This window comes from Acanthochromis polyacanthus, chromosome 8, assembly GCF_021347895.1.
Source record: "Acanthochromis polyacanthus isolate Apoly-LR-REF ecotype Palm Island chromosome 8, KAUST_Apoly_ChrSc, whole genome shotgun sequence".
Lineage (NCBI taxonomy): Eukaryota > Metazoa > Chordata > Actinopteri > Pomacentridae > Acanthochromis > Acanthochromis polyacanthus.
This window is the reverse complement of record NC_067120.1, coordinates 37,320,795-37,348,088: the sequence shown is the minus strand read 5'-3', so window position 1 is coordinate 37,348,088 and position 27,294 is coordinate 37,320,795. Positions and strand designations below refer to the sequence as shown.

The following is a 27,294-nucleotide window of genomic DNA, read 5'->3' as shown; positions in this document are numbered from 1 at the left end:
CTTTATATTTCTACATTTATTTATTTATTTATATTTATATTTCCACATTTATTTATTTATACTTCCACATTTATTTATTTATTTATCTATTTATGTTTATATTTCCACATTTATTTATTTATTTATTTATTTCTCTTTATATTTCCTTATTTATTTATTTCTATTTATATTTCCACATTTATTTATTTATTTCTCTATATTTCCACATTTATTTATTTATTTCTCTTTATTTTTCCACATTTATTTGTTTGTTTATTTATTTATTTCTCTTTATATTACCACATTTATTTATTTATTTATCTATTTATTTATATTTATATTTCCACATTTATTTATTTATATTTATATTTCCACATTTATTTATTTATTTATGTATTTATATTTCCGAATTTATTTATTTATTTATTTCTCTATATTTCCTTATTTATTTATTTATTTCTCTTTATTTTTCCACATTTGTTTGTTTGTTTATTTATTTCTCTTTATATTTCCACATTTATTTATTTATTTATTTATTTATTTATTTCTCTATATTTCCACATTTATTTATTTATTTCTCTTTATACTTCCACATTTATTTATTTATTTATTTCTCTTTATATTTCTACATTTATTTATTTTTTATGTATTTATATTTATGTTTCCACATTTATTTATTTATTTATTTATCTTTATATTTCCACATTTATTTATTTTTTATTTCTCTTTATATTTCCACATTTATTTATTTTTTTATTTCTCTTTATATTTCCACATTTATTTATTTATTTATTTATATTTATTTTTCCACATTTATTTGTTTATTTATTTATTTCTCTTTATATTTCCACATTTCTTTACTTATTTATCATTATATTTCCACATTTATTTATTTATTTCTCTATATATTTCCACATTTATTTATATTTTGATGTGGCACTCCTGTGACTCCATAAATCTAAGGTTGGAATGATCCAGATTTAGAAATTCTATGTTTCGGTGTCCAGAATGAGGTGATTTTTATTAGCTTTTTGCTGTTTTTTTTTTTAAGGCGATATTGGTCTGTATTTCACTGATCCGGGTTCAAAATGGTAAAAATGAACAAACCTGGGTTGTAAAGAGCCACAACACAAGAAGAAAAAGAGTTAAACAACCAGAAAGAGACACAACACGTCTGCCTTTATGTACAAGCAGTTCTCTGTTTGTCCAGTAGGTGTCAGTAAACTCACACGCTCAGACCTGCTTTAGAAATAACAGTTTAAGAGCATGAAATGTGAAATTAAACTTCAATGATGTGGCTGCAGTTCGATTAAAATAATGAAGTTGGTGCATTTCTGTTTGTAATTTGTTCTCGTCTGTTTTTGTCTCTTTTACAGATTCCATCAGATAAAACCTGTGGGTGCAGAAACTCTTGTTGGAGGCGTCTGGTTTGTGAAAGTTTCAAATCAACACACTTTCAGAGTAAAAATTTTAACTTATCATGTGATCTTTCTGTCAAAACTGAGTATTTTATGTCTTAAAACACTTTTAAAAACACCACACTGTGTGCATTTAGGTCTGATCTGATCGACTTCAGTGTAAATTTTACTGAACTAGAAAGAAAAGAATGAAAAACTCAGAGAGGCTGAAGTTTAAACATGTCCTCAGAGTGCAGGAAACAGTAGAAACTAGTTCTGTTAGATGTAAAGTGTGAAATAAATCAGATGTGGGGATTTTTCTACACATGAAGGATTTGCCGAATCCGGACCCACAGACTGTTAACGTTTCATCTTGTAAAGTCCAGCGACCACAAAGAGACTAAACAACAACACATCTGACTGGAAACGTCGACAAACAGCCATAAAATAACGACAGACACACACAGCACGAGCAAACTAACAAAAAACATGAGCAAAATATGAAGCAGAGAGACACAGAAAAGGCCAGAGAGGGGCAGAAATGACAAATGAAACACACAAAATCAACACAAATAGTTCAGAAATCACTGCAAACAAATACAAAATGACTGTAAAGACACACAACGTGGTTAAAAAGCAACAAATAAAGGCACAAAGGAAATGAAATGGGAAGGAGAGGAATGCAAACTGACAAGAAGGAACTCAAAATTATCACAAAAGGACACGAAACAACCGCCCAAAATAAGGAAAATTAACACAAATAGAAAAAAAACACAGCAAAGAGGTAAAAGATGACTTTAAATATTAAAAATATGAACACTACCACACATAAAACAGGCTAAAAAGAAACAAAAAGTCCTCTGCAGGTGACAGAATGACTGTAAACAGACAGAAAATTGAACCAAAAAGAAGCAAAACAACAACAAGAGATACAACGTGACAATAAAGACACAATATCACCGCCTAGAGTGACTCAAAACTACCAGAAAGAGACACAAAACAAGCGTCTGTGAGATGCAAAATTCCTGCAAAAAGACCAATAATGACCAGAAAGGAGACGGGAATGAACACAATTTGATCCAAAACACCCAGAGAGACACACAAAAGGGCCACTGGTAGATGCAAAACGACCGGACAGTGACACAAAACAACACAAAAAGAAGCAAAAAGTCAAATCTGAGAGGAAGAACCAGTGCACATTGATCAGAAAGCGACAGAAATGACTAAAAACAGGCACAAAATCAGCACAAATCTGCACAAAATAAGTATAAACAACTAGAATATTACTGTAAAAACACACAACATGGCTGCAAAGAGACGCACAACAAGCACAAAGATGCATATCAGCCAACAGAATAAAAGTAAAATCAACACAAATGACCACAAAGAAATTGGGATAACTAAAAGTAAGACAGAAAATGACCATAAATCAAAGTAAACAAATGGGAAAAAACAAACAAAAAGATGCTTACATGTGACAGAAATGCAAAAAACTGTAAAACAAGTAAAGTGAACATAAAAATAAACACAAATACAGCAGCAAAACCACAGTAAACGCATACAAAATGACACAAAAAACCACTAAACAGCAGAAAATAGAAGAAAAATTAGAACCAACTGAAATAAAATGACAAAACTACCTCTACTACATAAATAATTAACACTCTTGATGAAATAAAAGTCCTGTTTAGTGAATTGAAACTGAAATTTGGTTCATTAAAAGTGCAGTTTACTGAATTAAAAATCCAGTTTACTGAATTAAAACTCTAGTTCAGTGATTCTAAACTCCAGTTTAGTGATTCTAAACTCCAGTTTAGTGAATTAAAACTGAAACTTGGTTCATTAAAAGTGCAGTTTACTGAATTAAAACTCTAGTTCAGTGATTCTAAACTCCAGTTTAGTGAATTAAAACTCCAGTTTAGTGAATTAAAACTCAAATTTGATGAATTAAACTCCAATTTAGTGAGTTAATTCTGGTATTCGGTGAATTAAAACTCTAGTAAATTAAAACTGCAGTTTCGTGAACTAAAACTCAACTTTAATAAATTAAAATCTCCTGTCATTTTAATCTCATATTTGGTGAATTAAAACTCCAGTCAGGTTCATGCTAATTCCCATTTATTGAACTGAAGCTCTTCTTTGATGACTAAACGCTGCTGAACTTTTGACTCGGCTTAGTTTTAGTTAACTTGCCGAGTCTCTATCAGCAGTTTAAGTGGGTAACAAACATCACAGCTCATCCGTCAGCTGCAGCTGCTCGTAAATAAACACATTAATATCTGTAATTAAACGTGTTTTCTGCAGACGGACAGAAAGAATTTCCTGTGAAGCTCCTGAACTCGCCTCGTTCTCGCATGTTGGTTTAGTTTAATTTGCTAATGAATCACCAGAAAAGAGCGAGTTGTGAGTTTATCCTCAGAAAGCTGCCGTCCCCTAATGTAAGCAGCAGCCAGCTGTGTGCACTTGTAAAGTTGTTATAATCCTCCTCTGACCTATAAACAGGAAAATAGTGAATATAAAGCATCATGCTAACATCTACAAATAATACACAGTCCATGTTGTCCTTGTAAGGAAATACAGTGGAGCTGCAGCTAAATGTGCACGTTTCATTTAGTTCTCTGCTTCGGTTCAGTCAGAGGTAATTCTAACGACATGTTTGTGAACATTAAAACTGCAGACGTTCAGACAGCGGTTCATTTATTTAACATCAAGTTGATGTCTAAAAGTTTCAACTGTTAGTGTTTGGTATGAAGGAACAAGATCAGAGTCTGGAGGAACCTGATTTTATACGAGAAATATGGACGCAAAGTGACCACAGAGAGACACAAAAGATCACAAACAGACACAAAGCGACCACAGAGAGAGACAAAAGATCACAAACAGACACAAAGCGACCACAGAGAGACACAAAAGATCACAAACAGACACAAAGCGACCACAGAGAGACACAAAAGATCACAAACAGACACAAAGCGACCACAGAGAGAGACAAAAGATCACAAACAGACACAAAGCGACCACAGAGAGAGACAAAAGATCACAAACAGACACAAAGCGACCACAGAGAGACACAAAAGATCACAAACAGACACAAAGCGACCACAGAGAGACACAAAAGATCACAAACAGACACAAAGCGACCACAGAGAGAGACAAAAGATCACAAACAGACACAAAGCGACCACAGAGAGACACAAAAGATCACAAAGAGACACAAAGCGACCACAGAGAGAGACAAAAGATCACAAACAGACACAAAGTGACCACAGAGAGACACAAAAGATCACAAACAGACACAAAGCGACCACAGAGAGACACAAAAGATCACAAAGAGACACAAAGCGACCACAGAGAGAGACAAAAGATCACAAACAGACACAAAGTGACCACAGAGAGACACAAAAGATCACAAAGAGACACAAAGCGACCACAGAGAGAGACAAAAGATCACAAACAGACACAAAGCGACCACAGAGAGAGACAAAAGATCACAAACAGACACAAAGCGACCACAGAGAGACACAAAAGATCACAAACAGACACAAAGCGACCACAGAGAGACACAAAAGATCACAAACAGACACAAAGCGACCACAGAGAAACACAAAAGATCACAAACAGACACAAAGCGACCACAGAGAGACACAAAAGATCACAAACGGACACAAAGCGACCACAGAGAGACACAAAAGATCACAAACAGACACAAAGCGACCACAGAGAGATACAGAGAGACAAAAAACGACCACAAAGAGAGACAAAAGATCACAAAGAGATACAAAGTGACAACAAAACGATACAAAATGACCACAAAAAGATACAGAGAGACACAAAGCGACCACAGAGAGACACAAAAGATCACAAACAGACACAAAGCGACCACAGAGAGACACAAAAGATCACAAACAGACACAAAGCGACCACAGAGAAACACAAAAGATCACAAACAGACACAAAGCGACCACAGAGAGATACAGAGAGACAAAAAACGACCACAAAGAGAGACAAAAGATCACAAAGAGATACAAAGTGACAACAAAACGATACAAAATGACCACAAAAAGATACAGAGAGACACAAAGTGACCACAAAGAGACACAAAGTGACCACAAAGAGACAAAAAGATCACAAAGAGACACAAAGTGGCCACAAAAGATACAGAGAGACACAAAATGACAACAAAGCGATACAAAGTGACAACAAAGCGATACAAAGTGACCACAGAGAGACACAAAGTGACCACAAAGAGACACAAAGAGCGACAACATGACAACAAAGAGACACAAAGTGGCCACAAAGAGACAAAAAAAGATCACAAAGAGACACAAAGAGACCACAAAGACACATAAAATGACTACAAAGAGACAAAAAGTGACAACAGAGATACAAAGTGACGCAAATTGGCCACAAAGTGACCACAATGATACAAAAAGACCAAACAGAGATAAAATGAATACAAAGAGACAAAAAATTACCACAAAACAACCAAAAAGTGACCAGAAAGCAGCACAAAGTTAGACCCAAGATTCACACGACATTTTCTACCTCCACTCTTTATACATTATTTTTTACTTGTTGCAATATTTATTATTAATTTAAATACTTTACTTTGAAAATGTTTCAATTAAAGGCAAAAATACAGTAAAATATGATGTAATGAGTTTACACCTGTGAACTTTTCAGTGTTAACAAACACATTTAAAACACCACTAATACTAAAAATAAGTGAATGAATGAGTGAGCGAGAGTGCAGCAGCTGTGTGTGTGTGTGTGTGTGTGTGTGTGTGTGTGTGTGTGTGTGTGTGTGTGTGTGTGTGTGTGTTTGTGTGTGTGTGTGTGTGTGTGTGTGTGTGTGTGTGTGTGTGTGTGTGTGTGTGTGTGTGTGTGTGTGTGTGTGTGTTTGTGTGTGTGTGTGTGTGTGCGCAGCAGAAGGAGTCTGGCTGAGCTGGACTGTTTTGATTGTGCAGCAGCGGACATGTTTGCTTGTTCTCTCTGTGTGAGCGTCAGCGGTGGACGTGATATTTCAAACAGCACATCACAGCGTTTATGTATTGGCTGCCCGGAAATTTTTCCAAATAAACACAGCTTGATTCGACCTGGGTGGGCAGACTTATCAAGCGACTAATTCTATAAACAGATGAGGGAATAAGACGGAGCCTGATTGGCTGAGGGCCGGAGGAGGGGAGCGCGAGGGAGTCTGAGCGCAATGAAATTTTAATTAATGTGGGTGGGCTGAGAACGGCGAACTGTGTTTATGATGGACAATTTATTTCCCAGTGCAAAGTCAACATAACACAGCAAACCTACAACAATTATTAACATTTTTCTGGGGCCCTCATGAGGCAGCGGGATCAGTCAGCGGAGGAGAGGAGCTCCGGGAGCAGCCGCAGCCTTCCCCGGGACACAGCGCAGCTTCCCCGGCGTCATGACTCTCTACCACGGCCGCCTGCCGGCTCTCGGAGTGGCATCCTCGTCTCTGAGCCTCTCCGGGCCCCCGCTGATCTACCTGTACGGGGGGGACAGCGGAGGGGTGGTGCCCGCCGCCCTGAGCTTCGTGCCGGCCCGTCAGGAGCCTCCGCAGAAGCCTCCGTACAGCTACATCGCGCTCATCGCCATGGCCATCAAGAGCGCACCGGAGCAGCGCGCCACGCTCAGCGGCATCTACCAGTTCATCATGGACCGGTTCCCCTTCTACCACGACAACAAACAGGGCTGGCAGAACTCCATCCGACACAACCTGTCCCTGAACGACTGCTTCATCAAGGTGCCCCGGGAGAAGGGCCGACCAGGCAAAGGCAGCTACTGGACGCTGGACACCAAATGTCTGGATATGTTTGAAAACGGCAACTACCGCCGCAGGAAGAGGAAGGCCAAGAGCCAGCAGGAGGCTCTGGACTCCAAAGCCGCTGGACACAAGCGCATGAAGGGCCCGGGGCCGCCCAGGGACCCTCAGTCCTCTGGGAAACACCTGACCGGCTCCAGGATCCCAGAGGTTCCAGCTGTGGAGGATCTGGAGACTCAAGCAGACACCAAACCGGTTCTAGTGGAGTTTAACCAGCTGGAGCCGCAAAGTCCTCCCACACAGAGACTGAAGGTGTCCAACCACCAGGACACCGCTGGGTCTGCCGGGAGGACACCGGAGGCCCCGCAGCCGGAGCCCTGTCCCGCCCCGAGGCTCGCTCCGCTGTGGCTGGACGCCGCGCAGCTCCCCGGAGCGTCGGAGGAGAGGCGGTCTGCGTTCACCGGGAGGGACAGAGGTCCGCTGTGCGCCGTCAGCTGCGCAGGAAACACAAACCTGGCCGCACCTGTGCAGCACAGACCGAAAGGAACCGTTCCGAGCCGGGATAAATCCAAAGCGTTCAGCATCGAGAGCATCTTATCCAGGAGCGAAGACGAAATGCGCAGCGGCGTCCTCGGCGTGTCCGCGGAGCCTCAGAGTCCAGGATTCAGCCCCTCCGTGGTGCTCGGGGCTCGGCAGCATCAGCTCTACCAGATGGGATTCCCGCTCTGCTCCTACCTGTCGCTCACCTGCCCGGACAAAGTGCTGCATTTTAAATGAGACGTTGGTGGATTGTATGCACCGATGCGTAAAAGTCTGTAATTAGCTTTTAATGAGAGTCTGTGTTTGTTGACTCCTTTCAGGATCTTCCTCATCTTCATCATCCAGAGTTCAGACCGTGAATAAGAGCGACAGGGGGGCGTTTAAGTCCAGCTTTACGCATGCGTAATTGTCAGGTTTGTGGTTATATTCATTATCTTTGCTCATCAGAAGAGGTTAAACCTTGTTTTTCATTTTACACTGACTGTCTGCTGGTTTCTTTTTTATTATTATTAACAGTTGTTGTCTCTCTTGCAAATATTGGAGAATCTAAGCTTCCAAAATGAAAATTCTTGGTTTCAATCAACGTGATTTGGTAGAAAAGAGAGAGAGAGAGAGAGAAAGACTACATTTGGACTTTGGCTTTTAAAAAGGCAGCTTTTATCCTGAGTTTCAGTGTTTTGCTCCTTCGATTTCACAGCGAGTTGGAGCAACACGTGGGGCATTTAAGTCCATCTTTACGCATGCGTAAATGTCAGGTTTGTGCTTATATTCATCGCTATTTCTTTGCTCCTCACGACAGGTTAAATTGGGAGTTTTTTTTCATCATGACCCTGATTCTCTGCTGTCTTTTTTACTTACTTCAGATCACTTTAATGCTTGCAGTAAAATGTCTCCCCTGAACATATTATTGCGTTTAAATGGCCCAAATAGCCAAAGTCAGAACTATCGATAAACTGTATTAATCCATCTGACTGGCCAGAAAAAAACAAGTCGATTCTCCAGAAGAAACTTCATGTGGACTTTTACTGGGGGGAAATGCAGGTTCCATCCTGAGCACCAGGATGTTTTTTTCCCTGTGATTTCAGAGTGAGACGAACACCGAGAGGAGCATTTAAGTCCATCTTTACACATGCGTAATTGTCAGGTTTGTGGTTATATTCACCATTTTTCATCCTTTGCACTGCAAAACTGGTTAAACCGTGATTTTTTTTTCACACTGGCTGTCTGCTGATTTTTAAAATTTACTGCGGTGATTTGATCACATTCACGCCTGCAGTAACTGTCCTGAAAATGTTGCTGTATCCAACGAGACAAATGAAAAACTGTAAACTCTGTCATGATTCACTTAATTCGCTTGGGGAGAAATGTAGTGATTCTCCAGAGGAAACTTCATTTGCATTTGCTGCAAATAAAATAAAAATCTTGCTTAATTCTGAGCAGGAGTGTTTTATTCCAGTGATTTCACAGTGATTAGGTGCGACAGAGGGCGTTTAAATCCGTCTTTACGCATGCGTAATTGTCAAGTTTTTTGTTACATTCATCATTTTTTATCCTTTGCTCCGCAAAATAGGTTAAACCCCGGTTTTTATTTTTTTGCAGTGATTGTCTGCTGACTTTTTTTTTGTTTACTTTAGTGACTTGATCACATTCAGGCCCGCAGTAACGTCTGTCCTGCAAATGTTTCTGTATCCAGCGAAAAACTCTGTAAATGCTCCATCATGATCCACTTTATTCGCCTGAAGAAATGTCATTCTCCAGAGGAAACTACATTTGGACTTTAGCTGCAAATAAAATAAAAATCTGGTTTCATTCTGAGCATCAGGAGTGTTTTATTCCAGTGATTTCACAACGATTAAGTGCGACAAATGGGCGTTTAAATCCGTCTTTACGCATGCGTAATTGTCAGGTTTGTGGTTATATTCACCATTTTCATCCTTTGTTCCGCAAAATAGGTTAAACCCCGTTTTTTTTCAGACTGTCTGCTGACTTGGCTTTTCTTATTTACTTCAGCAATTTGATCACTTTCATTCCTGCAGTAATGTCTGTCCTGCAAATGTTGCTGCATCCAAACAGGCAAACGAAAGATTCTGTAAACTCTGTAATGATCCACTTAATTCTCCTGGAAAAAATGTGGTGGTTCTCCAGAGAACAGTTCATTTGGACTTTTGCTGCAAATAAAAAAGAAAAATCTGGTTTCATTCTGAGCGGGAGTGTTTTATTCCAGTGATTTCACAGTGATTAATGCGACAAAGGGGCGTTTAAATCCGTCTTTGCGCATGCGTAATTGTCAGGTTTGTGATTAAATTCACCTTTTATTTTTTTTCTTCCACAAAATAGGTTAAACCCTTGTTGATATATTTTTCCCAATGACTGTCTGTTGGCTTATTTTTCTTTTATTTACTTTGGTGATCGTGCCTGCAGTGATTTCTGTCCTGTAAATGTTGCAGCCAAACGAAAAAAAACTCCCTGAAGCTCTCTGTATTACTCCACTTCATTCGTTTAAAAAGAAACAGTGGATTCTCCAGAGGAAACTACAACTGGACTTTTGCTGTGAGAAAGCAAAATGCAGGTTCCATCCTGAGCACCAAAATGCTTTATTACAGTGATTTCAGAGTGACTACCACCCACAGATGGGACGTTTGAGTCCATCTTTACGCATGCGCAGTTGTCAGGTTTGTGGATATATTCGCTGTAAGAACTATATGGATGCACATATTGATGCCTGTCACTGCCATGTGAATGTCCAGGAAAAGTTTACATCTACAGAATCTCTTGCTTTATTCATGATGTCTGAGTCTGCAGATGCCCAAAAATGTGACTTTAGCGCTGGTTAATGTACCAGGATCTGTTCTGTGTTCCAGTCTGCTCCGGATCTGAATTCATCAATTTTCCTGCAAAATAAAGTTTAGTTTGGTAACTAAATGTCAACGTGATTTATTTAAATCTGAGCCAGAACCATAAATAGAAGCTGCTGGAGGATCCGTGTGTTTGGTTTTAGGCTCATTTGAGACATAAATCCAGACCATAATAATCTCCAGGGAGGATCAGCTGCTCAGTTTTCCTGTCAGGAATAAGAGTTAATAAAAACAGAGAATATTTATCTCAGTGATCTGAAACAGATAAATAAAAGAATGGTGGAATCCAGGATGTTCAGATGAGCTTTCTCTGCAGCAACTGGTTTATATTAAGAGTTATTAAAGATATAAATATCAGCAAACATGACATGTATTGGTGACTTTATTAATTATGGATGCCTTCTGATGCATCACTTTGATCATGAGTTTTTTAATGCTCATCAAACATCAGCAGCCACATTCTAAAATAAAATGCTGCGGGACAAAAAAACACAGATTTAAACCCTTTAAGTTGCACACATTAGTTTGGATGAGATTTGTTGACAAAATAATCAGCTTAATATCATGTGTAACTTCAATTTTAATTTCTGTTTTAGTTGATTGAAATTGTGATAACTTGATTAAATTGGCTTGGTGACTTAATTTTTCTTCACCTTGAGCTCAAAGAGACAAACAATGACCAAAATAAGATGCATCACCATCACAAATAGAAGCAAAACTACTGACATTAGCCACAAAATGACCCCAAAGACATGGAAAATGACCAAAAGTTCACTCAAAACAGCCATAAACAGACGACACTGGACAACAAAGAGATGGAAGACAACTAAAAATACCACAAAAAGACAAACAAGACCCAAAAACTAATCACAAATTGAAGCAAAACTACAAAACTAAGTCACAAAATGACCACAAAAAGATACCAAAATGACCAGAATAAGACGCAAAACAACCACAAATAATAATAATGATGATAATAATAATAATAAATTTTATTTGTAATGTACATTTCATTTAGGCAAAATCTTAGCGGGCTAATTACCAAAGAAAATTACCAAAACAGCAGCAAAGAATTGGAAAATGACCAAAATTTAATTCAGAAAAGCCAAAACCAGACAAAATACGACTACAAAGAGATGCAAAATGACCAAAAAAAGCCGCAAAACTGTCACAAACTGAAGAAAAACTACACAGCTGAGTCACAAAACCAACCTAACTGGATGCAAATCATCTTTAACGGATTTAAAACAGGCAGGAAGAGTTCCAGAAGAAACAGAAAACAACAGAAAACATCTGCGGCTGGATCCAAACGCTGCTGGTTTGTGGTTGTTGTGTTGATTTTCTGTAGCAGCTGAAGGAAACCGAGACCGAAACACACAAACGAGGACAGATGTGGACAGATGTTCCAGAGACTCTTTAAATCTACAGAATGAAGCTCTAATTACTGCTGATGACAGATTTAATCAAACAGCTGCAGGATCCAGACCTGTGTGAATGAATCAGGAATAAAACCTGAAATACTGGACTTTAAAGCAACTTTCCTCTTCAGAATCTCCACATTTTTACATCCAGTGGATCATTACGGGGAGTTTTATTCACAGTTTAAATGTGTTTAAATGTGTTAATATCAGCAGGAGAGGCTTTACTGGAAACGCATAAATCATCTAATTACTGAAATAAAAACTAAAACCTTCAGCAGAGAGTCGCAGTAAAAACAGAACAACGCAGCTTAGAACATAAATGAGCTCAATAATGAAGCTGTAATACAGATGAATATTATGATTTTTTAAATAGTTTTTATTGCTTTAAAATAAATAATCAGTGTTTTTGTGACATTTTATTCAACCAACCAACCATCTAAACGTGTTCATTAATGAATTCCTGGCAGCAAAAACACCCATTTTTAATTTTATGACTCATTTAAATGCTGTTCCAGCTGCTGTTTACACTTTATTTATGTGATTTTACAAAGTGTTATGTTTATAACTGTCACAGATATGAACATGGGTTCATAATCAGTTTAAAAAGATCAAGTTGCTAAAATGTTCAGTAGGTCGAGTGGAGTTGAGCGTTTGAACTTCTCCATTTCCTTGCTGTTGTTTTGGTCGTTTTATTTCTATTTGTGGTTGTTTTGTTGCTTATTTTGGTCATTTTGTCTCATTGTGGTATTTTTTAGCAGTTCTGCATCTCTTTGTATTTTGTCTGTTCATGTCTGTTGCACGATAATTTTGGTAATTTTCTGTTTCTTTGCTGTCGTTTTTTTCTATTTGCATCGTATTTTGGTGGTTTTAAGTCTCTTTGGGGTCATTTAGTGGAGAATTTCCGTAATTTTGCTTCTATTTGTAATTGTTTTGATTCTTATTTGGACCATTTTTGTCCTTTGTAGTCAAACTTTGTCCGTTTAAGGCTGTTCTGTGATGACTTTCTATCTCTTTAGGGTCACTTTGTGACTAATTTCAGCAGTTTTATTTCTATTTGTGATTGTTTTGCAGCTTATTTTGGTCAGTTTGTGTCTTTTGTGACTCAGTTTTGTCGTTTTGTTTCAGGTTTTGATGAGTTTTTGGGTCATTTAGGCCATGTTTGTCTCTCTGTGGTATTTGTAGTTGTCTTCATCTCTTTGGAGTCATATTTTGTGTGTTTACTGTGCTGCAGGATAATTTAGGTAATTTTCAGTTTCTCTGCTGTCGTTTTGGATGTTTTATCTCTGTGATTGTTGCACGTCATATTTTGGTCAGTTTTTGTCTCTTTTTGGTCAAAAGGAGTAAGTGGTCGTTTTGTGACATACACGATATTGCCAAAAGTATTCGCTCACCCATCCAAATAATCAGAATCAGGTGTTCCAGTCACTTCCATGGCCACAGGTGAATAAAATCAAGCACCTGGGCATGCAGACTGCTTTTACAAACATTAGTGAAAGAATGGAGCTCAGTGAATTCCAGCGTGGAACTGTGATAGGATGCCACCTGTGCAACAAATCCAGTCGTGACATTTCCTCGCTCCTAAATATTCCACAGTCAACTGTCAGCTGTATTATAAGAAAGTGGAAGTGTGTGGGAACGACAGCAACTCAGCCACCAAGCGATCGGCCACGTAAACTGATGGAGCGGGGTCAGAGGATGCTGGGGTGCCAAGAGGTGGCCAACTTTCTGCAGAGTCAATCGCTACAGACCTTCAAACTTCATGTGGCCTTCAGATTAGCTCAAGAACAGAGCTTCAGCAGAGAGCTTCATGGAATGGGTTTCCATGGTCGAGCAGCTGCATCCAAGTCATACATCACCAAGTGCAATGCAAAGCGTGGGATGCAGTGGTGTAAAGACCGCCACCACTGGACTCTAGAGCAGTGGAGACACCTTCTCTGGAGTGACCAATCACGCTTCTCTATCTGGTAATCTGATGGACCAGTCTGGGTTTGGTGGTTGCCAGGACAACCATACTTGTGGGACTGCATTGTGCCAAGTGTAAAGTTTGGTGGAGGGGGGATTATGGTGTGTGGTTGTTTTTCAGGAGCTGGGCTTGGCCCCTTAGTTCCAGTGAAAGGAACTCTGAATGCTTCAGCATACCAAGACATTCTGGACAATTCCATGCTCCCAACTTTGTGGGAACAGTTTGGAGCTGACCCCTTCCTCTTCCAACATGACTGTGCACCAGTGCACAAAGCAAGGTCCATAAAGACATGGATGACAGAGTCTGGTGTGGATGAATTTGACTGGCCTGCACAGAGTCCTGACCTCAACCCGATAGAACACCTTTGGGATGAATTAGAGCAGAGACTGAGAGCCAGGCCTTCTCGTCCAACATCAGTGTGTGACCTCACAAATGAGCTTCTGGAAGAAAATTCCCATAAACACACTCCTAAACCTTGTGGACAGCCTTCCCAGAAGAGTTGATGCTGTTCTAGCTACAAAGGGTGGACCGACATCATATTGAACCGTATGGATGAGGAATGGGATGTCACTGATGTTGATATGAGAGTTGGTGATATAGTGTATTTAGGTTGGTTTTTTGTCACTTTGAGGCGTTTTTTGTTGCTTTGTGGTCTTTTTTCGTCTTTGTCTCATCATTTCAGCTGTCCTATGTGTTTTTGTTGTTAGTTTACTTCTCATTTCACTTTGTGGTGGCATTTAGTTTGTTTGCGGCTGTTTTGCATCTTATTTTGTGTTTTATCCATTAGCTGTCAATAATTGTGTCAGAATTTAGTAGTTGAATAAAAAGAAAATATTTGTGGATATTCCAGTAAATTTGTATTTTAGAAGCTGCTTTAAGCCAATAAAGAAGTCAATCTAAGAAATTATTTTAAAAACAAAGATTAAATACATTTTATTGTGATCAAGTTACAGTTTTTTTATATATTACTGTTTGGAATTACCCATATAAAGTAAAAAGACTATTATTTAAACATTATTATTATTTTTTATGAAAAGATTGTAATAAACCTGTAAAATAAAGAGGAAAAAAACCTCTAAAAACCAACAGCATGTTTTCATTGGGTGTCGTTGAAAATCAAACCAAACATGTGGCGTTTAGAGGACTCACCGTGTGTTTCTGTGGATTTGTGCAGCTGATTTCAACACCAGCACAGAGTCACCGAGTCTTTATTTTAGAGTTCTAACGAAGCTGAACGTCTGTGGGAGCAGCGACACCTGCATGAGATCAGCTGACAGCATCGTCTAAATATAGAAAATCTCAACTGCTCTCTGCAAATCAGGAATGTTTGTTTGAAATAAATAAACTAGCCCACGTTAGAGCGCAGGAACTGGCCTTCACAAGCATTTCCTGTGTATAGGATTCTTTCAGTCAGACGTGTAAATAAAACCGGATGGAAAACCTCCGAGGAGAAGGTTTAACTCTTTGAATCTGAACCTTTTTCTGCTGAATTCTGCTGTTTGAACAGTAAGAGATCCTCCTGAGAAGCAGCTCAGGCTGAATGAATCGACTCCTCGGCTGTTTGGACAGAAAACAAACGCAAGAACCAACAGCAGCAGGAAGCAGCAGCGTTTTCTGTCACATTTTAGTCTGTTTTGGTCACTTTTTTGGCAGTTTTCTGTCAACATTTACTCAGTTTTCGTCTCTTTGTGGCCGTTTTGGATCCCATTTTAGTCTTTTTATGTCTATTTTTGCATGTTTTGCATAAAATTTGTGCCGTTTTCTGCCTCTTTGTGTGGTTTTGCATCTAATTTTAGTCATTTTATGTGTCTGTCTTGTGAATAGCATCAAATTACAGTTGTTGTTCTTGTTATTGTTGTGATTTGTGTCCCATTTTAGTCATTTTTGTCCCTTTTTTTTTGGCTGTTTTCCGTCCACTTTACTCATTTTATGTGTTTTACATCCCATAATATTCACCGTATGTCTCTTTGTGGGTGTTCTGCATCATATTTTTGCCATTTCTTGTCTCTTTGTGGTCCTTTTCTCATCATATTTTAGTCACTTTTTCCATGTTTTGCATCCCATAATCGTTCTTTAATGTCTGCTCGTGGCTGTTTTGGATCCCTTTCAGTCATTTTGTGTCTCTCTGCGGCTGTCTGGCATTTTATTTGAGTACTGCGTCAAATAATAGTCGTTTTTGTGTCTCTCTGACTGTTTTGTGTCCATTTTCTGGTTGTTTTCTGTTAAAATTTACTCCTTGTATGTGTCTTTGTGGCTGTTTTGGATCATATTTTAGTCATTTTATGTCTATTTTTGTATGTTTTGCATCCCATAATATTCATTTTATTATATTTTTTTGTCTCTGTGGACATTTTTTTTCCAGTTTTGCTTCTCTATCATCACTTTGTGGTTCTATTTTGTTTGTCTATGGCTATTTTGTATTGTTTTGTTCTCGTCTTGCATCTTTTGTGTTTATTTTTGGTGGTTTTGTTGTTGTTTTTTTGTCTATTTGTGATCATTTTGACTCCTTTTGTTGTTGTTTTGCTTCACTTGTTGGTCTTTGTAGTATTTTTGCATGACTTTGTGTTAGTTTTGTGTTACTTTGCCGTTGTTTTACATCACGTTTTGGTGATTTTTAATCTATGTAGACGTTTGGCCTTACTTTGTGGTAGTTTATTTCCCATTTTGCACCTTTTTATGGAACTTTTCTGTCTTTTTATTATGGTTTAGCGTCTGTGATCATTTTTATTCTCTTTGTGATAATGTTGTGTCCTCTTGTGGTGACTTTGTGTTACTTTATTCCCATTTTGCATCTTTTTATTTTTTAATTTTGTGTTTTTGTAAGACTGAGCTTGTAAACGCTGTCATGTTGTTTTTTGTCCTCGGGTGGTTTAAAGGACAAATAATCTTATTTTAAATGCTTTTTAGTTGAATTACTTTAAACTTTTAAAAAAAACTAGCTTTGAATTTAGAACATTTTTCTTTCGTTGCTGCATTTTTATGCTACTTTTAAGTAGATACGTAATTTCTGTTGACCTCATAAGCAGATTATCTGCCTTAAATTAGCAGATTTGACTGGTTAATGGAACGTTTTGAGCAATTTCCTTTTAGGTTTTTAAAAAGTTTGTGGCGTAACTGCAAATAAAATCACAGAAAAATTGCACCAACCATGAATAAAGACATAATTAAATCCTATAAACCTGAAACAAAGAGAGCTCACAGAATCCAGATAAACGAGGGGCAGTGAAGGCATCATCATAAAGAGCCTCTGAGTGTTTAGACCTTCACGTGTAAAAGCTTTCATCGGCTGAATCACAGCTCTGTTGTAGTCATCAGTCACAGGAATGGACGAGTATTTAGATGAAAACGCTGCAGGTTAGAACTCTGAAGACGGTTTATTCTGTGGAGCAGCCGAGACGACGTTCAGGGAGAACCCAGAGAGAACCCGGAGAGAACCCAGGGAGAACCCAGGGAGAACCCGGAGAGAACCCGGAGAGAACCCAGGGAGAACCCGGGGAGAACCCGGGGAGAACCCGGAGAGAACCCGGGGAGAACCAAAGAGAACCAAAGAGAACCCAAAGAGAACCAAAGAGAACCCAAAGAGAACCAAAGAGAACCCAGAGAGAACCCAGAGAGAACCCAGAGAGAACCCAAAGAGAACCCAGAGAGAACCCAGAGAGAACCAAAGAGAACCCAAAGAGAACCAAAGAGAACCCAGAGAGAACCCAGAGAGAACCCAAAGAGAACCCAAAGAGAACCAAAGAGAACCCAGAGAGAACCAAAGAGAACCCGGAGAGAACCCAGGGAGAACCCAGGGAGAACCCGGAGAGAACCAAAGAGAACCCAAAGAGAACCAAAGAGAACCCGGAGAGAACCCAGAGAGAACCCAAAGAGAACCAAAGAGAACCCAAAGAGAACCAAAGAGAACCCGGAGAGAACCCAGGGAGAACCCAGGGAGAACCCGGAGAGAACCCGGAGAGAACCCAGGGAGAACCAAAGAGAACCAAAGAGAACCCAAAGAGAACCAAAGAGAACCCAGAGAGAACCCAGAGAGAACCCAGAGAGAACCCAAGAGAACCCAGAGAGAACCCAGAGAGAACCAAAGAGAACCCAAAGAGAACCAAAGAGAACCCAGAGAGAACCCAGAGAGAACCCAAAGAGAACCCAGAGAGAACCCAGAGAGAACCAAAGAGAACCCAAAGAGAACCAAAGAGAACCCAGAGAGAACCCAGAGAGAACCCAAAGAGAACCCAAAGAGAACCAAAGAGAACCCAGAGAGAACCAAAGAGAACCCGGAGAGAACCCAGGGAGAACCCAGGGAGAACCCGGAGAGAACCAAAGAGAACCCAAAGAGAACCAAAGAGAACCCGGAGAGAACCCAGAGAGAACCCAAAGAGAACCCAAAGAGAACCAAAGAGAACCCAAAGAGAACCAAAGAGAACCCGGAGAGAACCCAGGGAGAACCCAGGGAGAACCCGGAGAGAACCCGGAGAGAACCCAGGGAGAACCAAAGAGAACCAAAGAGAACCCAAAGAGAACCAAAGAGAACCCAGAGAGAACCCAGAGAGAACCCAAAGAGAACCCAGAGAGAACCCAGAGAGAACCAAAGAGAACCCAAAGAGAACCAAAGAGAACCCAGAGAGAACCCAGAGAGAACCCAAAGAGAACCCAGAGAGAACCCAGAGAGAACCAAAGAGAACCCAAAGAGAACCAAAGAGAACCCAGAGAGAACCCAGAGAGAACCCAAAGAGAACCCAAAGAGAACCAAAGAGAACCCAGAGAGAACCAAAGAGAACCCGGAGAGAACCCAGGGAGAACCCAGGGAGAACCCGGAGAGAACCAAAGAGAACCCAAAGAGAACCAAAGAGAACCCGGAGAGAACCCAGAGAGAACCCAAAGAGAACCAAGAGAACCCAAAGAGAACCAAAGAGAACCCGGAGAGAACCCAGGGAGAACCCAGGGAGAACCCGGAGAGAACCCGGAGAGAACCCAGGGAGAACCAAAGAGAACCAAAGAGAACCAAAGAGAACCCAGAGAGAACCCAGAGAGAACCCAGAGAGAACCCAAAGAGAACCCAGAGAGAACCCAGAGAGAACCAAAGAGAACCCAAAGAGAACCAAAGAGAACCCAGAGAGAACCCAGAGAGAACCCAAAGAGAACCCAAAGAGAACCAAAGAGAACCCAGAGAGAACCCAGAGAGAACCCAAAGAGAACCCAAAGAGAACCAAAGAGAACCCAGAGAGAACCCAAAGAGAACCCAGAGAGAACCCAGAGAGAACCCAGAGAGAACCAAAGAGAACCCAGAGAGAACCCAGAGAGAACCCAAAGAGAACCAAAGAGAACCCAGAGAGAACCAAAGAGAACCTAGGAAGAACTCAGAGACCTTCAACAACCACATTTACACAAACTGACTAAAATCTAAACGTCTTGCTGTGTTTGTTTTTGGATTTTAATTACATAAAACTTGTAGAAAATGCGTCCGAGTGAATGTTTTCCATTCAGAGGAAAATAAAATTTGGGCTGCACAGTGTGTAGTGGTTAGCACTTTCGCCTTGCAGCAAGAAGATCACCGGTTCAAATCCTGGTCTGGGATCTTTCTGCATGGAGTTTGCATGTTCTCCCTGTGCATGCGTGGGTTTTCTCCGGGTACTCCGGATTCCTCCCACAGTCCAAAAACATGCTGAGGTGAATTGATTACTCTAAATTGTCCGTAGGTGTAAATGTGAGTGTGATTGTGTGTCTGTATATGTAGCCCTGTGACAGACTGGTGACCTGTCCAGGGTGTCTCCTGCCTTCACCGAGTCAGCTGAGATAGACTCCAGCACCCCCCATGACCCTAGTGAGGATAAAGCGGTGTATGGAGAATGGATGGATGGATGGATAATAAAATCCCATTTATTGTAACAATGGATGATCCATGAGGTCTATATGTTTGATAACTGCTTCAATCCACAGCATAAAACGTGCTATTTTCATTTTAAAAGTTGCATTTTTTAAAACTTTTTGTCCCTTTGTGAATGTATTACATCATTTTTTTTGTCATTTAATGTCTTTGCAGCTGTTTTACACACGTGGACAAAATTGTTGGTACCCCTCAGTTAAAGAAGGAAAAACCCACAATTCTCACTGAAATCACTTGAAACTCACAAAAGTAACAATAAATAAAAATTTATTGAAAATTAAATAATCAAAATCAGCCATCACTTTTGAATTGTTGATTAACATAATTATTTAAAAAAACAAACTAATGAAATAGGGCTGGACAAAAATGATGGTACCCATAACTTAATATTTTGTTGCACAACCTTTTGAGGCAATCACTGCAATTAAACGATTTCTGTATTTGTCAATGAGCGTTCTGCAGCTGTCAACAGGTATTTTGGCCCACTCCTCATGAGCAAACAGCTCCAGTTGTCTCAGGTTTGATGGGTGTCTTCTCCAAATGGCATGTTTCAGCTCCTTCCACATATGTTCAATGGGATTCAGATCTGGGCTCATAGAAGGCCACTTTAGAATAGTCCAACGCTTTTCTCTCAGCCATTCTTGGGTGTTTTTGGCTGTGTGTTTTGGATCGTTGTCCTGTTGGAAGACCCATGACCTGCGACTGAGACCAAGCTTTCTGACACTAGGCAGCACATTTCTCTCCAGAATGCCTTGATAGTCTTCAGATTTCATGGTACCTTGCACACTTTCAAGACACCCTGTGCCAGATGCAGCAAAGCAGCCCCAAAACATTACTGAGCCTCCTCCATGTTTCACCGTAGGGACAGTGTTCTTTTCTTCGTATGCTTGGTTTTTGAGTCTATGAACATAGAGTTGATGTGCCTTACCAAAAAGCTCCAGTTTGGTCTCATCTGTCCAAAGGACATTCTCCCAGAAGCTTTGTGGCTTGTCAACATGCATTTTTGCAAATTCCAGTCTGGCTTTTTTATGAGTTTTTTTCAGCAGTGGTGTCCTCCTTGGTCGTCTCCCATGAAGTCCACTTTGGCTCAAACAACGACGAATGGTGCGATCTGACACTGATGTACCTTGGCCTTGCAGTTCACCTTTAATTTCTTTGGAGGTTGCTCTGGGCTCTTTGGATACAATTCCAACGATCCGTCTCTTCAATTTGTCATCAATTTTCCTCTTGCGGCCACGTCCAGGGAGGTTGGCTACTGTCCCGTGGGTCTTGAACTTCTGAATAATATGAGCCACTGTTGTCACAGGAACTTCAAGCTGTTTAGAGATGGTCTTAAAGCCTTTACCTTTAAGATGTTTGTCTATAACTTTTTTTCGGATGTCCTGGGACAATTCTCTCCTTCGCTTTCTGTTGTCCATGTTCAGTGTGGTACACCTTTTCACCAAACAGCAGGGTGACTACTTGTCTCCCTTTAAATAGGCAGACTGACTGATTATGAGTTTGGAAACACCTGTGATGTCAATTAAATGACACACCTGAGTTAATCATGTCACTCTGGTCAAATAGTTTTCAATCTTTTATAGAGGTACCATCATTTTTGTCCAGGCCTGTTTCATTAGTTTGTTTTTTTAAATAATTATGTTAATCAACAATTCAAAAGTAATGGCTGTTTTTGATTATTTAATTTTCAATAAATTTTTATTTATTGTTACTTTTGTGAGTTTCAAGTGATTTCAGTGAGAATTGTGGGTTTTTCCTTCTTTAACTGAGGGGTACCAACAATTTTGTCCACGTGTGTATATCGTATATCTCTTATTTGTTGTCTCTGTGTGTATTTCGTATTTCTGTTATTTTATATCTTTCTAGCTGTTTTGTCTTTTATTTTAATCATTTTATGTCTGTTTTTGACAGTTTTGTATCTTATTTTAGTTATTTTTTGTCTCTTTGTGGCTGTTTTTCTTTAAATGTGTCTTTTTTGCCTCTCTGTGGTTGTTTTGCGTCTGGTTTTAGTCAGCTTTGAGTCTTTGTGGTTGTTTTGGATCCAGTTTTTGGATTTTGTCCCTTTGTAGCTGTTTTCCGTTAAATTTCTATAATTTTCTGTCGCTTTGTGGGTGTTTTCCATCCAATTTAGATCTTTTTTTGTCTCTTTGGAGCTGCTTTGCAACTAATTTCAGTTATTTTTCTGTCTATTTTGGGGCTGTTTTGTGTCTTACTTTAATCCTTTCATGTGTCTGGGTGTTTTGCGTGCAGTTTAGGTCTTTTTTTTTGGTCTGTTTTTGTACGTTTTGTATTTTATATTAGTCATATTTGTCTCTTCGGCTGTTTTGCATCCAATTTAGGTCATTTTTTGTCTCTTTGTGGCTGTTTTGACCCTTTTTTTTTAGTCATTTTGCATCTCATTGAAGTGATTTTGTGTCTCTTTGCAGCCGTTTTACATCCAATTTCAGTTATTTTTGTCTGTTTTGGGGTATTTCTGCATCCTATTTTACTAATTTCACTCCTCTGTGGGTGCTTTGCATCCCTTTTCTTGTCTGTTTTTGTGCATTTCGTATCTTTTCTTAGTCATTTTTGTCTCTCTGGGATCACGTTTGTGTGTCTTTGGGTCATTTTAGTTTTACTTTGCTGTCATATTCCACCTATTTATGGCTGTTCTACCTGACAGTTTAGTCGTTTTGCACTTCTATCGGGCAAGTTTTTGTCATTCTGTGACTCTTCTTGTCTCATTACACACCTCTGTTTTATGGACTCTTATTCTGAAAATCCACATCTTTTATACTCTGGTTGATTTTTGTTTTTATTCCAGGTTTATTCCTTTATTTTCCAGCTTTATCTCATGTTTGCTAATAATTAAACTTTCCTAAAACACGACGGTGATAAATCCTGGTTTACTCAGCAGATTAAACATGAAGCTGAAGCGTTTTAATAACTTCCTTTACAGCTCGGTCCGTTTTATTGGGTTTTCTGTTGACATGCTGTTAGATAATCACGACTCCACGGCTCTTACATAAAGTCATATTTTCCTGCTGGTTGGATGATTAGCTCTGACCTTTATCTGACTTTAGAACCGCTGTTTGGTTTAAATGAGACATTCTGGTAAAAAAAAACAACCAGAGCTTTGAACTTAGAGCCTGAATGGATTTTAACACAGAACAGGATCTTTTCCTGAATCTAATGAAGCAGAAAGATTTTTTGTAGCTTAAGAAAAAGAAGACAGAGACTGAAAACAACACAACATGTAAAAATAATATAAACTAAATGAGTCATTTTGGTAATTTTGCATCACTTTGTAGTAGTTTTATGTCATTTTGTTGTTTTGTGTCATTTTCTTAATCTCTGTTGTAGTTTTTTATTGTTTTATTTCATCTTTTGTGACCATTTTGTGTTTATTTTTGGTCATTTTGTTGTTCTTTCTTGTCCATTTGTGATCATTTTGACTCATTCTGTTGTTGTTTTGCTCAATTTTTGGGTCATTGTGCTAATTCTCCATCGCTTTGTGGTTGTTTTGTGTAATTTTCTTAGTCTTTTTAACCTCTTTTGTAGTTTATTATTGTTTTGTTGTTGTCCTGCATCTTCTGTGATCATTTTGTGTTTATTTTTGGTCATTTTGTTGTTGTTTATTGTCTATTTGCGATCATTTTGACCCATTTTGTTGTTGTTTTGCTCTACTTTTTGGTCCTTTTAGTACTTTTGTGTGACTTTGCATTAGTTTTGTGTTATTTTGGTGCCATTTAACATCTCTTTGGGTTAGTTTTACATCATTTTGTCGTTGATTTATGTTGCTTTTTAGGTCATTTTTAGTCCCGTAGGAGTTTTGTGTCATTTGTGGTGGTATATTTCCCATTTTACATCTTTTTATGGTTATTATGTGGAGTTTTTTGATTTTTTTTCCCCTCACAATAGTTGTTCTGTGTTGTTTTGTTGTCATCTTACATCCTTTGTGGTCATTTTGTTGTAGTTTCTTGTCTATTTTTGATCATTTTTTTGTTCTTTCTTGTCTATTTGTGATCATTTTGTTGTCGTTTTGCTTTACCTTTTGGTCCTTGTGGTATTTTTGTGTGATTTTGCATTAGTCTGGTGTTATTTTGGTATCATTTTGCATGTCTTTGGAGCATTTTTGTGTCATTTTTTTCATTGTTTTACATCACTTTTTGGTAATTTCTAGTCTCTAATAGTTTTGTGTTGTGTTGCATGACTTTGTGGTAGTTTTATGCAACTTTGCACCACTTTTTGGTGTTTTTTAAGTCTCTGTAGAAGTTTAGCGTTACTTTGTGTAAGTTTATTTCCCACTTTGCATCTTTTTATGTTAGTTTTCTGTCATTTTATGTCACTTTGTGGTTATTTTTTTAGTCTCTGTAGTAGTTTTGCATCTTTTTGTAGTAGTTTTGTGTCACTTTTGGTCTCTGTTGTAGTTTTGTGTCGTTCTATGTGACTGTGTGGTAGTTTTGTGCCACTTTGCACCACTTTTTGGTCTTTTTTTGGTCTCTGTAGAAGTTTTGTGTTACGTTGTGTAAGTTTATTTCCTGTATTGCATCTTTTTAAGGAAGTTTTCTGTCTTTTTGTTATGGTTTTTTATTACTTTGTGACTGTATTGAGTCTGCAGTAAATTTTGCATCTTTTTATGGTAGTTTTGTGTCATTCTTTTGTTGCTTTGTGTCACTTTTTTTCTTTTTTGGTCTCTGTTGTAGTTTTGGTGGTGTGTTGCATCTTTTGTGGGTTTTTTTGGTCATTATATGTCAGAAAAACAGAAACCTTGCCCGCAATAACATGACGAGAACTTTCTCAGAACTCCTTCAGAACCAAACCCTTCTCTTTGGGTGTTCGGAGCGTGGAGCCTCTGTGTGGGCTTCTTCGGAGGATAAATGTGGATTAACTCTGAGCGTTTGGAGCCGACTTTAAATATTGTGACTCAGACGGCGCTGACAGTCCGTGGAGTCGCACACGGAGAAAGATGGCCGCCGCTCTTGGTCTCCGTTTCATGTGCAATCAGGTCGCTGCTCGGCGCTAAATCACGGCGTTGGGTTCAAAAGGCTCCTAATCCGAGTGTTTATTATATTTTTTCACTCTCTACATAAACCGGCTACACTTGTCCAAATACACACTCAGCACGGCGGCGAGGGCGGAGCCTGATGAAGATGGATGGGCTCGCTTCAGGACGCATTAGCTGCTAATCAAGTTAGGTTTCCTGGCACTGAGCGCCATACATCATTATGTCGAGGAGAAACACCCTGGCGCTGTTTACAGCATGTGGACGAATAAAAGGTACAGAAACGCTGAAGTTAAATACAGTAAGAGGACTGGAATAAATCTGAGCTGTTTGGTCAGACTAGAGAGACACAAAAGGACCACAAAGTCTCACAAAATGTCAACAAACAGAGACAAAACAAACACAAAAAGACCAAACAGAAAGAGAATTACTGTGAAGAAACGCAAAAGAACGAGAAAAAGGCACCGACTGACCACAAACAGACACAAAACAACCACAAAAAGACAAAAACAGAAACAAAATTACTGCAAAAATCCACAAGACAACTAGAAATAGACAGGGACAGACCACAAACAGACACAAAATGACAACAGAGACACAAAAGGCAAAGACCCACAAAAAGAAAACTGACACAAAACAACCACAAAAAGACAAAAAAAATCCATAAAAAGGCACAAAATCACAACAAAGATCCATAAATTCTCCAGAAATATACAGAAATAACCAGAGAGACACAAAATGAAATACAAAACGACAACACAGACCCACAAAATGGCAATAAACAGACACAAAACAACTACAAAAAGACAAAACAGTCCAAAAAGGCAACACAAAACGACCTAAAAGTGACCAACTAGAAGGAGACACAAAAAACACAACTAGACACAAAACATCAACAAACAGACACAAGATGACCAAAAAGAGACACAAATTGACAGTAAAAATACAAGTAGACAACTAGAAAGAGAGACAAAATGATGACAAAGATGCAAACTAACCCAAAACCAACACAAAATGATAACAGACACACAAAACAAGCACAAAGAGATGCAAAATGGGTAGTTACAGGCACAAAAGGACAACAAAAAACAGACACAAAACAACCACAAGAAGAAACAAAACAGCTACAAAGATATAAAAAAGACCAGAGACACAAATTAACACAAAATGACAAAAAAGATACGACCACAAGAAACACAAAACAAGCACAATGAAACAAATTGACTAGATCCCAAAAATGACAACAAAGAGATGCAAAATGATCAAAAAGAGTTAGAAAATGACAATAAAGGGACACACAATAGACACAAAATGACAAGAAACACTAGATGACAAAGGCGCACAAAACATCTAAAAAATAGAAACAAAACTACCACAAAGAGACATGAATTGATGACAAAAAGTGACAAAACAACCACAAAGAGATGCAAAAATGACCACAAAGAGACACAAAACTGTGACAAAAAGTTTCAAAACAGCCTCAAACAGGTACAAAAAATGACCGGCGAGACACAAAATGACAACAAACACATACAAAATGACCACACAAAGACACAAAATGATGATAAACAGACATAAAAGGACGAGTCGCAGAAACAACTACAAAGAGATACACAATGCAAAATGACAAAAAAAATAGACACAAAATGACAAATGTGCACAAAACAACTAAAACTAGAAACAAAATATCCACAAAGAGACACAAAACAACCACAATGAGAACAGAAGTGGCCACAAAGACATAAAATGACCAAAGAGGGACACATTTTGATGGCAAAAAGTGACTAAACAGCGAAAACAGATACAAAACAAGGACACCAGAGAGACACAAAATGACAACCAACACATACAAAATGTTGACACAAAAAACCCATAAACAGACACGAAATGACATCAAAGAGACACAAAACAACCACAAAGATGTAAAACCTCAACAAATGATTCACCAACACTCCCAATAAGGACGGTGATTTAATTCTCAGACCTCCAGCTCTGAAACTTCTAAAACCACCAACGTGTTTAAGATGTTTTATTTTTCTAACTCTCTGGTGGTTCTTCTCTCTCCTCCTGCTGGACGTCCTGCCCAAACACTGAGATTATTTCTGGGTTTATTTAGCGGCGCTGAACACACAGAAACAAATATTTATTTTATGTCCAACATGAGTGTGCTGCTGTCAGATCCTGGAGACCAAACGCTTCCCATCCGGCTCACGCTGGCGTCACCAGACTCCTCAACATCTCTGCAGCTTTGCTTTCAACGACTGTAAATAAACACCCACAGTGTGTGTGTGTGTGTGTGTGTGTGTGTGTGTGTGTGTGTGTGTGTGTGTGTGTGTGTGTGTGTGTGTGTGTGTGAACGCTGGCAGCAGGATTGTACACAGCAGCAGGATTACCACCCTCAGACTGGGACCACCCTGACTTCAACACTTAATCCTGAAGAAGGAAGTGGAGCTGCATTATCGTCACACACACACACACACACACACACACAC

The 27,294-nt window shown here is 39.0% G+C and overlaps 1 protein-coding gene across 1 annotated transcript; it reads left to right on the top strand.

Moving 5' to 3' along the window:
• The first annotated feature begins 6,135 nt into the window (after positions 1-6,135).
• Positions 6,136-9,896, top strand: foxl1 (forkhead box L1). The gene has a single exon (XM_022211434.2). The coding sequence runs from the start codon at positions 6,802-6,804 to the stop codon at positions 7,933-7,935; it is 1,134 nt and encodes a 377-aa protein (XP_022067126.2). The 5' UTR covers positions 6,136-6,801; the 3' UTR covers positions 7,936-9,896.
• Positions 9,897-27,294: the final 17,398 nt, after the last annotated feature.

Coding starts and splice junctions, on each gene's coding strand:
- foxl1 (XM_022211434.2), top strand. CDS start 6,802: ATGACTCTCTACCACGGCCGCCTGCCGGCTCTCGGAGTGGCATCCTCG.